The 12,821-nt window shown below is 44.4% G+C and overlaps 1 protein-coding gene across 1 annotated transcript in view; it reads left to right on the top strand.

The window, feature by feature from the left end:
- NF1 (neurofibromin 1) overlaps positions 1–6,749 on the top strand; it is a 132,948-nt gene extending 126,199 nt beyond the window's left edge. The window contains exons 59-60 of the mRNA XM_025210962.1: positions 497–878; positions 4,054–6,749. Coding sequence (XP_025066747.1) covers positions 497–639 — 143 coding nt within the window. The 3' untranslated portion in view covers positions 640–878; positions 4,054–6,749. The remainder of the gene's footprint in view (positions 1–496; positions 879–4,053) is intronic.
- Positions 6,750–12,821: the final 6,072 nt, after the last annotated feature.

The raw sequence follows: 12,821 nt of genomic DNA, 5'->3' as shown, positions 1-12,821 counted from the left end.
CCACAACCTTTTCTGCAGAAAATGAGAAGTAGAGGAAAGGAGTCTGCTAAGAAATGAAACAAAGGCCAGAGTAGTGGACTCTTCGTGGTGTCCCGTATCTGAGACCGTCCCGTACGAGTTGGGCATGAATTCTTATGGGCTCAAGCCAGCTTGATTTAGTTCGTTTATATTGTTGGGAGGGGATCTGAGCAATGTAGGCGATTGGAAGGCGACCTCTGCTGGGAAATTATGGTAAGGTTTATATTGAAAATGCTCTTTGGTCTTAGCCTGCCTGCTTCTAGCTTTTACCTGCAATAATTCTTGTTTCCATTTACGTTCTTTTCTGCAACTGTATTACCTTAGCTGGAGGAATGTCTTTTTTTTTTTTCCCCCCCCCCTTGCCTTTTAAGATACTTAAATGTCTTTGTGCTAAGTGATTTGCAGAAAACACTGCCCTTAAGCATTCAGTCGCAAGATAAATGGGACTGAGACTCCTGTCCCCTTTATTTCCCTGCAGGAATTGACAAGGAGAACGTGGAACTCTCGCCTACCACGGGACACTCCAACAGCGGAAGGACACGCCACGGGTCTGCGAGTCAAGTGCAAAAGCAGCGAAGTGCCGGCAGTTTCAAACGTCACAGCATTAAAAAGATTGTGTGAAGCTTTTTTTTGGAAACTAACTGACATACTTGGGCTTCTCACTCGTGGCCCTCCACCAGTTGCGATGCTGCACTTAATTTTTAACGTTCCCATCCTGTCAGCCGCGTTGCCAGATGATCAACTCTTGAAACATTGCCTGAGTTTTAATGCCTTCTTTACCCTTCTCCTGTTTTTTGATTTAAGCCAGTGCTCCGGAACCATTCTACAAAACGGTGTGTAAATCCCGAAGAACTTTTTAGGTGAAGAAAGTCTGGAATTCGTTAACACTGCAGTACAGTAACTGTTCAGAGATGAAAGCCATTTCTCATAGACAGTTCTACCTTGCTTTTGTTATTATGCCTTGTTTGTTTCTTCTTTAAAGGAAAGTGTTAATGCTTAATTGTGTTTGCACACTTCTCAAGTTAGTGTCTTTATGAGCCAGGGCAAGTAACTATAATCCTGGTTTTAATTCAGATCCATCAGATTTTTAGCTGTGGACTTTTTTTTACCATACTTAAAAGAGTCCTATGATATTAGCCACAGTGCAGTAAACCTAACCAGGGGTTGATCAATTTTTAGCGATTAGCAATAAAAGTAAGAGGACAAGGAGGCCATTTAAGTCTCTCCATTCCCCAGAACTTAGCTTCATATACTTGCAACTATATATGGACCAGACTGGACAAACTGACTTTTTTCCAAAGCACATTTATTTTTGCTGAACTTTGACTGCACTAAAAAATATGATTGTATAGAGGAAGCAAATTGTCAAGAGTGGATTTTTATGCTGTCATAGAAACTGCTTTTTTTGTTTCCATTTAGCATGCACTCTAGTTTTGCCCTTTCTGCCAATGCATGCACCTTCAGGGAAATCCTGGCAAAAGTAACTATTGGGATATGGAGAGGAAAAATTATATGAATTAACTTCCAACTTTCATAGAGTTGTGTGTGGCAGAGCTGCTTTTGTGCTGCCTAAACAACGAGACAGAAATAATTTATGTACATTTAAAGTACCGTATTTACTTGAACACAAGACTAAGTTCCCTCTCTCAGTCAGCATGGGGAAAGAGGCCCTTCATTTTATATCACATACAAAGAAACCTTATTAAAGACATTATCTTTCAAGTCATGGTGAGCCACTGCATTGCATACATTTTGCTTCCTCTTCGCTCCCACAGCTGAGCTGTGCTTTTCTTTCCCATTAGCAGTGATTCCTGTTTCCTTACCAGCCTGAAATGTCTAGCAAACATCACCAAGCGGGGTCCCAAACAGTTAATCCTAAAACCCTCTGTTGTCACACCTCTCAGCCTGTCTTATATGATTATAGATTTCATAGATTTTTAGGGTCGGAAGGGACCTTGGTAGATCGATTCCAACCTCCTGCCCTGGGTAGGAAAGAACGCTGGGCTCAGATGACCCCAGCCAGATTACATTGGCCCTGCCTTGCTGAACCAGGTTGCCCTGTGCCTCATCTGCCTATACATTTTTTAAGGATCCCAAGATTTTTGACAAGAACACCCAGTTCCAGTAATGAGTAGGGGGCTAATTAGCACAAATTCAAGGCAAACCTCCAATAATTAGATTCTGTGCCTGGAAATTTGTAACACGTTTATACATTTTCCACAGGGCTCAGTCCTCAGGCCTGCACTGTTTAACATCTTCATCAGCGACTTGGACGAGGGGGTAAAAAGCACCCTGTTCAAATTCGTAGACGACACTAAGATGTGGGAGGAAGTGGACATGCTAGAGGGAGGAATAGGCTGCAATTGGACCTGGACAGGTTACAGGGGTGGGCCGAAGAGAACAGGATGGGTTTCAACACTGACAAGTGCAAGGTGCTGCACCTGGGGGGGAAGAACCAGCAGCAGACCTACAGGCTGGGGAACTCCCTTCTTCTCTTGGGAGTCAGTGCAGAGGCAGAAAAGGATCTTGGAGTCATCATTGATGCCAAAATGAACATGGGCCGACAGTGTGGGGACGCGGTCAGGAAGGCCAACTGTACCTTGTCATGCATCCACAGATGCATCTCAAGCAGGTCCAAGGAGGTGATCCTCCCCCTCTACACGACACTGGTCAGGCTGCAGTTGGAGTACTGCGTCCAGGTCTGGGCGCCACACTTCATGATGGATGTGGACAGCATGGAGAGGGTCCAGAGGAGGGCCACCCGCATGATCAGGGGGCAGCAGGGCAGGCCCTACAAGGGGAGGCTATGGGACCTGAACCTGTTCAGCCTCCACAAGAGAAGGCTGATAGGGGACCTGGTGGCTGTCTATAAACTGCCCAAGGGGGACCAGAAGGTGATGGGAGAGTCCCTGTTCCCCCGAGCACTACCAGAAGTAACAAGGAACAATGGCCATAAGTTGAGTGACAGTAGATCTCCAGTACTCTTTCCTGCCATGGCAGGGCGTCGGACTTGATGATCTGCTCAGGTCCTTTCCGACCCTACCAACTATGAAACTATTTTCCATAAATACAATCTAATTATTGGGAGGAGGGATCATCTTATATTTGAGTAAATATGGTACATCATTTTAAAAACAACAAAAAACGAATGAGTTTGTCAAACCCAGACTACGTATGAATGAATGTTTGCAGTGCAATTTCTGCTACTGGCATAGACAGTTTCACTCGAATTTTATCTTGCAATTTCCAAAAATTCTTTTATTATTTTTAATTTGCAAGACTTACATTTGGGCTTTATAAGAAAGTAGTAAACTGAAATTACTTTCTATCACTGTGAAAGACTTGTCGACTTACAGTAGTATATTAACAATGGATGACTGTAATAATATGCTGCTATGCTGAATAATGTTGTAGCACTTAGTGTTGCAGATTACTACCTTTGGACTCAAATTGTACAGAACATTTTGATCTCGGTGGTAAACGTACATTCTGACAAAAAGGGCATGTCCTCTGGGTGCTCGTATTAGGGCTAAATATATCTTCTGCTAAAGAATAGTAAACTTTTTAGTGCCAGGTCCCTGTTTAGAAATTAACAATTTATGAATGGCTTTAGGGTAAGGAAAAAGGTATATACAGTATTAAAAACAAACAAACAAAAAAACAGTGTGCAATTTTAATAGTGGCTTTCAGTAAATCAAACTCCACAGCTAAATTTACTAGAGAATGGTTACAATTAAGTGTTCTGATTTTATTGATATAGCACATAATTCACATTTATTCACACAGTAACGGTGTAACATGTTTATGTAAATAAAAATTGCCTTTATTGTATTGATTTAGAAAATAACAATTTAATTTTTTTAATTTGTTTACAGTCCTGGAAAAACTATGAACACAAACTTAATATGCAAATAGTTTGCCAAAATAAGAGGAAAACTTAGAATTAGTTATCTTGAACTAGATAGGTTGAAAAATCTGAAGACTTGTGCAATTAACCAAACTTTTTTTTTTTTATTATTCTTTTTGGTTATGTAGGAGCTGCAGTAGAAACTCAATTATTGAAATGGTTCAAAACTTACGAAGTGGATTACGAGGATAGAACTGAATTTAGGAATAGAGCAGTGACCAGTGCCAGGTACTAAGCTGTTAAGCATTCATAGTCTGCGACATCACAGATAAAATCTCTCATCTAGTACATCCAGATGTGTAGTAGTCAGTTGCTAAATCACCATCATTTAAATCTCTGGATCATACTGAATCAGGCTAATTCATAACTCTTTCATTTTTGTTAGACAGCAAAACTTGAAGGAATCTAATGTTATTTTTCACTGTATTGGGGAGTAGGAAAAAATCTTTTAAAGTTAACAGGCTGTTAGAAAAACGTGGCTTTTAGGTCTTTCCGTTTCCCTTGGAGCTCATTTTCCAAAAAGTTGCTTTTTTGGGTTAGGTTGAGAGCATCTGAAAGCATCTTCTTCATTGATCTGAGGCTGCCCAAATAAAGCATTTGGAAATAATGAAAATTTAAAACGCATGCTGTGGAATCAAAGTGAACAAATTTTATTTTTTAATTTTAAGAGTTACTGCGATCTCTTGATCCCAGTTAGCCAAAAAATGATTTCACATCAGCATGATAACATAGTAACTCATTTAGTATACCCTTGGGTGTGAGGGAAGGAAACCTGCCATGTAACCTTTCCACTATTGGGCTTAGATCTGGACATTTCAGAGCATGGGTGTCAAACTCATTTGGCTGAGAACACTGAATTCCATGTTTAATTCTGGTCTGTGGGCCAGGGTATAAATGCAGGACCATACTCCTGACATTGCACAGTGGAACACAACACTTCTTCGGACACTGGTGTAAAGATTAGGGCACAAATATGGCCTTCATGTAGTGAGTAAATATCCATTAGTAGTTATTTGTTCAGTGCCTTACTGTTGCATTTATCACTGGGAAAACCTGCTTGCTTACCCATTGCACCCACTGATCTTTTTGCCCTTTTCTTTCTCTTCCTCCTAAATCCTTTTCTCTGTCCTTCTTGTCTCACCCCCGCCCCCACACTTTTTAGTTTCCTCTGTCCTTTGCTTTGGATTTCATTCCCTGAAGCCACCCCAAATTCCCAACCCAGTCTGTTTTGTTCCCTTCCAGGATTCCTATTCTGTCTTCTAAAGCAATCAGTAATTAGTTAAGACGGCCCCTGAAGCATCATCATTGGACTGGAAATTTAATACGCCTGCCTAGAGCATGGGAATTCAGCTCTCCAAATCATTGTTTTAGGCAGCCATCACTGCACCCGTTACACTGTATGCACTCTTTTAGCCCGTGTGCAGACATTCAGTTTCTACTGGGAGATCTGCCACTTACCCAGTAGAAACCACAAGTGTACAGATGTTCCAGCTTGTTCTCCTGGAGCAAAAATGGCAGTTCCAGGAGAAAACTTGACTACAAACAGGTAGAAAACACTTGCTGGAGAGCTTCTCCTGGGAGAATGAATGTCTTCACACTTTCCTGTAACAACTCCTCCTGGGGACCAGGAGAAGCGGAGCTGTGGGGCAAGGCTCCCGTGCCTTCCAGAGACTGGGGGTTGCACCAGTCTGGAGAAGGTGCAAGGGGGCAGCTTCTACCCCGCCTGTAAGCAGTGGTGGGGAGGAAAGGAGAGAGGATCAGCCAGCAGCTGCTCCCTGCCTGCGTTGCCTCTGCATCCGTGGCACCTACTTACTACTACTTTTTCCACAAATGCTTAGGGTCTGGAGAACCAGGGTGACATGCAGACCACATAAATGCATCTTGGAGACTGAAGGTTTGACACCCCTGTTCTAGAACGTGTTATCCATTCTGCATTGTCCACATGACGTACTGTAAAAAGAATTAACATTTGCTCGTCTGTATTCTCCCCGACTTAAAGTTAACTCAGTAGTATTATAATAGTACATAAACTACCTGTTAATTATGCCAGTGTTTCTGCTTTAATGTGCATGAGACTTATTTTCCACAAACAGGAAGCATTTCAAATAAGCATTGTGAACTGAGCATTTGGGAAAGTGCCAGTGCTCTATTCCTAATTGGTTTGTAGGTTTTAGGTCCTTTTTCTGTTTCATTCGAAGGTCATTTTTTTTTCCTCAAATGTAATAAAGCACGTCTTAATGTTATGCAACAGACTTGCCACAGAAAGTCACTTTTAGTGTTGGCCACACAGTTTTTTTTAATGCAGTATATTCACCTGTAAATAGTTTTTGTGTAAAATTTGACAGAAAAGTATATTTACTACACTGTAAATACATGTGACAATATATTGTATTATTTTGCTTTTTTGTAAAGCAGTTAGTTGCTGTATATGTATAACATACAAATTTGATTATTCTAGTGTTAGTAATTGTTAACTACTACTTCTCCTTCCTGCTGTTGCGTTATGTCATTTAAAGAAAAAAAAATGCTGTGTACTATAAACTTACACTGTGTATGATACCTTATTCTTTCCATTTGGGCCTCAACTTTGAAAATGTTTCCTTGATCTACAATCCTGTTAATATTGTAAGCAAAGTGTGTGGCAGCCGGTAAAAAAAAAAAAAAACCAACAAACCAACAAAAAGCCCTGCCGACTCCCACACGCAGTTGGTAACTGTAGGTAAAAAAACTGTAGAAAACATGGTTTCAGATAATTGTTGTTCGCCCCATTCCCCCCTCATGTATGTACTTCCCTTTTTTGAAGTAAAATGTAAATTCAACCTGCTTCGACTTGTTTGGGGGTCATTTTCTCCAAAGTTTCTAACTTGATTTTGTTGTCTTAAATCCTTTTCCCCTTTCTAGGTTCTTGGGAATTTGACTTGGGAAACCAAGGTCCTAATCAATAACCCATTTAAATCAGCTGGAGGTTTTCTACTGACTTCGTTAGACCCAGTCCTCAGACCTGAATGCCCACCGTCTGTAGGGAAGTTCTGTATTGGTTCATAATTGAGCGCTTTGGATTCCTCTCTAAAGACATTTTTTCACTTGTAAATGGTCTTGCAGACTTTTAGATCAGTGTTTAACTAACTGGGCCAAATCCTGCCCTCTGTACACGTAGCGGACGAACACCTATAAACATGACTTCACGTCACATCATTGCAATTCAAAAGATGGTCCTAATTGAAACCACACCAGTTTTCCTGAACTATTTCTTCAGACACGCAGAGTTAATATTTTCATAACTAAAGAAATCTTCATCTTCCAAAAATAACTTTCACTATAGTATGTTTATTCAGGTTTTCCTATTTTGAAAGCCTGGAGTTTGAACTGATCAGCTGAATGTCGAAAGCAATTCTTTACTGCAGCAGCTTGATTGTAATTAGGTCTATTTTCTTTAGGAAAATCTGTACTTTTCTATTTAAAATATGCTACTGCTGTATTTAGCCTTTTTTGTAAATTGGTGAGAAGATGGGGAAAATGTTTTAAATTAAGAAAGTATTGACTCAGATTTTCTGAGACGTGTGAGTGCTGCAGAAAGCTGAGCATAGTGTGACCTGCTGGGCTGCAAATACGTTTATACATAATGTATCAAACATTCACTGTATTGATGCACTAAACCTTATAACGCAGAATACTGTCTTTGCCAATGGATGGGACTGTGCGAGTGAAGAATAGCAGTTTCTGAAGGCTTTTTGGCAGAGGCTTTGGATCGCCTTAATTTGCTACCCAAGAGAAATGAAGGAGTAATTTGTTGCAGTAAAGCGGTATTTTTCCAGTTACTTTTTTAATAAGCATCATCATTAGCCTAGATCAGGGATCAGCAACCCCCGGCATGCGTGCCAGAGCATGGCATGCGAGGCCATTTTGCTTGGCATTGCCACCGCTGGCCCAGGCTCTGGGCAGCTGCCACCAGCCACAGAACCCCAGGCTGCTCCCAGCAGGCAGCTGGGAGACTGCAAGCCCTGCTGTAAGCAGCCCAGGCTTCAAGGCAGGCAGCAGCTACGCAGAGCCTGGGCCAGCTGCAGCTGGGAGGCTGCAAACAGCTGTGCTGGGCTTCGGAGCCCCAGCATCAGCTCCGTGTTGGTGGCGACTGCACATGCGCCTCAGGCGTGCATGCAGCCGCTGGCAATTCGGATGTGATGCCAAGGGTCTGGAGCAGGGACAACATCAAGTTCTTCCTGCGGGGGGGGGCTGGGTTCAGCTGGTTCAGGAGGCTCCACCCCTCCCAATGCTGCTGCCACCTGCCTACCCCACTCCTGTGCTCCTAAGCCCATCCTAGCCCCTCACAGGGAAGAGGCTGGCACCACCCTGTAGGAGCGCCACACCTCTGCGGGCTCAGCTGCACAGGGCGAGTGGGCGGCGGCAGTGCTGGGAGAGGTGGCTACAGGGGAGGGGGGCGGCTAAAGTGAACTTTGTGGTGGCTATAGCCCCCCTCCCCCCCAAGCCCTCTCTAGTGCCAACCTTGCAGCTGGATGATGGGTGGGCTCCAGGCTGGGGCCTCAGTGGGCTGTGTGCGCGTCTGTGGCTGTGTGTGTGTGTGTGCGTGCACACGTGTGTGCGCATCTGTGTATCTGGTTCTCTGCGTGTGTGCATGTGTGCACACGTGTCTGGTTCTAGGGGGGTGTCTGTTCTGCGTGTGCACATGTGGGTCTCGTTCTCTGCATGTGCACACGTGTCTGGTTCTCTCCTTTTTTCTGTTTCTTTTTTTCTCTCATCTTTCTTTTTCTCTTCTGTCTCTTCTCTCTCATCACAACATGCTTAACAACAAAAGAATACAGAACAACATAGGTAGTATATGAAATTTTATTTATTGTCACCAGGTTTAGAATTTTTAGAAAACCTGGTATTTACTGTAAAAAAAATAAAATAAATTATTAACTATATTAATATGCGTGCGTCCTGCCATGTACCTCCCACCCTGGTCTTGTTTTTCTGGTGTGCCGGCACTCCGGCGCCTTACAAGGTAGACATTATGGTTTTTTCGCCACGCCAGCCAAAAACGTTGCTTACCCCTGGCCTAGATAATTATACACATATAGGTGCTTGCCAAATCCCATTGCGAAACTGAGACGGGTAAAACTGGTTACCTGGGGTAGGTGAAAATTTTGCTTTTTAATAGCCAAAAATGTCACAAACGCGCAAGGACTTGATTTTTGTACTTAACAAAAAAAAGAAAAAGTCAAATGTGTTTTTTTTCATTAGAATTAGGGGTAAGATGCATCAGATTGCTACAGGAATAAATGAATTGCTTTCTAGTGCTGTCTTCCATCTATCTCATCATCATCATCCTAACTCGGAGAGAGCAGGTTTGGAGCTCCCCCTCCTGGGCGCTGGGGATTTTTCCCTATGGGACCTCTTCCCATGATATTATGCACCAGATGGGGACAACGTTTTAAGAAGGATTCTTGTGCTCTCTCTGGTTCCCAAGCAGTGTCAGTGTTGTAATAACAGTGATTGCTGCCTTGGAAATGTAACATAGGGATGTCATGTATTTTAGATGAAATTTGGTGAAATTTAGCAGCTAGAGGAACAACGAGTCCTTTCTTACCAGCCAGAAGCCTGTTACACTAATTTGAGATGTTTAGTCTCAAAAACAAATGAACAGTCCAAGCCCATCCTTCCCACTTACCAAGAAGTCACGTTCCCCACGCCAACCTAGTACTGAAATATTAGTGAATAGTAGAAGTTTCCAGCAGACAAACATGTAGGGCTAAGTAAGGAACATTTTCTGTTTGGTGTGAGCAGCATCATTAAGCCTTTTCAGATGCAGTCTTTCTCTGTTAGATTATTTATGCTCTGAAGACTTCTAGACTTCTCAGTCGGTCAGAAAGCGCCTTGCAATAGTTAATAATGAGTCATTCCCCATAGGGGCCAATATTTCTCCATCCCACCATGTCCCAAATTCCTTAGGGGTTAAATAAGTGATTTCTCCAGAACCAAAGCCAAGAGATTTTTAATGCTGTGTGGATATACTGCATGGATCCCTTGTCTGAGTCCTGGGCACGATGCCCTCTCCTGTATTTTTCTATGAAAACTTTTCATTGTGGCAATCTCAAGCTGAGAGAGGAAAGAGATAGAAGCTCTCACAACACCTGATTATGTGTTATCACAACATCTACCCCACAACTCAACCTCTTATGGGAAGTAGGATCAGCCGTGCATTTAAATTGCATCATTAATCTACTTGCGTCTTTTGCCAAATCTCTTTCTGGGCACAGAACATCTAAGCTGTGTCCCCTTGATGTCTGTGGTCGCTACTCTACAAGAAAAACCAAGCCTCTGCCTCTGTGTAACTTTCCCCAAAACTATGTATTTTGAAAGAATGAAAAGTCAACCCATTTCAAGCCCAAGATTATCCAGCTGAGTTTCAGGATGTATCAAACTGATGAACTAAGTAGTAAGATGTCTCTGCTGCTTCCTAGAGAAGCAGATTCATTTATAGGCATCTGCAAGGCAGTCCACCCAGAGACTCCTCTCTCTTGTAGCCACCACATTTGTTCACTCTTGCAAATGTCTTGCTAGTACAGATCAACTTTTATAGTCAAATCGACAACTTAGTTTTCTCAGCATGCTTGAACATGCAACTAAAATGTATCGTGTGGTCTAATGCCTGGGGATGGGAAATGAGAAACCTGCATTTTCCTGCAGCCTCTGCCACTGACTTTTAGTGACCTTGGCTGAGTTTCTTAATCTCTGTCCATATTTCTTTCCCGCTCTAGGTCTCTCAGTGTGGGCAGTGCACATTGGCATAAGGTAAGGCATGCATTCAAACAGATGGGTTGGTATAACTCCTCGTTTGGATGCTCTTATTCCAATACAGGAGTGCCTTTTTCCAGTTTGCTGTGTTGCCTTGGAAGTCATTTACGGTGCAAGGGCTTGACTACTTGGGAGCACTTAAGAAAATGTATCTGCTTTTAAAGTGAGCTCGTTAAACCCATTAAACTCCTTTGTGAAAAACTTTTCAAAAGAAAAGCTACCCTTCATTTGGATTAGTTTAAATTGCTTTGGGCTCCCTTTGTAACCTTGGCCAAGTCACTTAACCTCCCATATGCTTCAGTTGCAGGATTGTCCAATCCAAAACATTTTTTTCCACTTACAATCTGCAAACTTTTTACTGACAATTATTTTTTTCTTTGCCGTATGTTTTTACTGACTTTTTTTACATCACCTGAACAAAGGTCCAGGTGTTAAATTTAAAGGTTGAACACCAACCATAGTAAATAATAATAATAAAAAAAAGAATTGTTTGGTAGTCAATAAAAAGTTTGCAGCTTATCAGCAGGGATCCTGGTTTTTTTCCTGGTAAAAGTAGCAAATTCTCTGATAAAACCCCCCAAATCCGTGATTAAATTAAATACATTTTGGTACATTGAAATACATTTTGGTATTTGATTTGGGGGTTTTTATCATGGAAAATCAGCACTCCCCCTGCCCCCTTAGCTCACAGAAGGCAGGTCCAGGCCCCTCACTCCTGAGCTACAGCCCCCCAGCCCTGCTGGTGCCCCTCACCCCCCACCAACAGCCCCCTGCCCCCCCCAGCTGTGCCAGAGGGGGCTCCCAGGTGCCAGGGCTATGGGGCCAGGGACCTGGGTTTGCAGCCCCCTTGCAGCAGTGCCCGAGCCCTGGCACCCAACGCCCACACCACTGGAGGCAGCAGGGGCTGCAGCATAGGGAAGTGCGGAGCCCTGCTCCTCCCACGGTGAGCAGCACAGCCAGAGTGGAGCCTGTGGTGGGAGGCTGCCTGCTGCAGGCCTGGGGTGGGGAGGCACCCTACTTCTGTGCACACTCCCGGGGGGGCAGGGGGACTTGTGCCCCCCAGATCTGTGCGTGGGATGGGTGCGGGCTGCCCACTGTGGGCTCAGGCTCACTGCCCTGCTGCCCTTCCCTGGGACCTCTACAGCCCAACGGGCAGGACCTGGCACAGCAGGGCAGAGCGTGGCCAAGCAGGGAAACTCCTTGCCGCTGTGAGCTCTGCACCGTGCTGGTGATATGCCCCCTGCCTACCCTGTGGCAGCGACGGGCACAACCCTATGCTGCTGCCCCCAGTGCTGCTGGGCGGGCAGGGGTTGCATCGCCAGGGCGGCGTGTGACTCGCAGCAGCAAGGAGCTTCCCTGCTCTGCCCTGCTGCGCTGGGTCCTGCCCACTGGGCTTGCACAGATCTGGGAGGCATGGGTCCCCTGTGCCCCCAGGGTGTGGGAGCAACAGCAGGGAGCTGGCCTCACCGCCCCCCCCAATCTCTTGGATGAAATGCCTGCAGCCCTGTCCCGATCCCCACTGGGGCCCTGTGGCCATTCATTCTGGCCCTGGGCCTCGCATCCCCCGGCAGGTTCTTACCTGTGGGAGCCATTCTCCAGGCTGCCCTGATGGCCATATGCATATTCATGCAGGTGGTACCCCCTTCCTGACCGCCCTCCTCCCACTCCCCCCATCCCATGGCAGGCTGGAAAACTGTCAGCCTGCAGAAAGCTCCTTGCAAAAATGCAAAATCCATGTGTTTCTTTGTTAAAATGAGAAATCCATGTTTTTCTCAGGTAAAGGGGGAAATCCACTTTGTTTTCTCCATTTTCCCACGGGCAACAGAAAACCCGGATCCCTGCTTATGAGTAAAAAAAAAACCCCCCAAAAAACAGAATGTCTTGGGGTGGCAACCCTGCTTGATAGCAGCAATCAGTTTTACACCATGCTAATCCCACCCCAAAGGTCCCCTACCTGCCCCCACACCCTGATACCCCAGAACGCACTCTGTACTGTGCTGCGCCCCCCCCGACCTCCGCTGCTCCATCCCTCCATCCCATCCTAGCACGGTTCCCCAAAGAAGGACTACTGTCTGCCTACTTGCGAGGTAAGCAATGTTAC

This window comes from Alligator sinensis, unplaced genomic scaffold (assembly GCF_000455745.1).
Source record: "Alligator sinensis unplaced genomic scaffold, ASM45574v1 scaffold118_1, whole genome shotgun sequence".
NCBI lineage: Eukaryota > Metazoa > Chordata > Crocodylia > Alligatoridae > Alligator > Alligator sinensis.
Note: the sequence above shows the minus strand (reverse complement) of the source record. Positions and strands in the feature narration are given on the sequence as shown.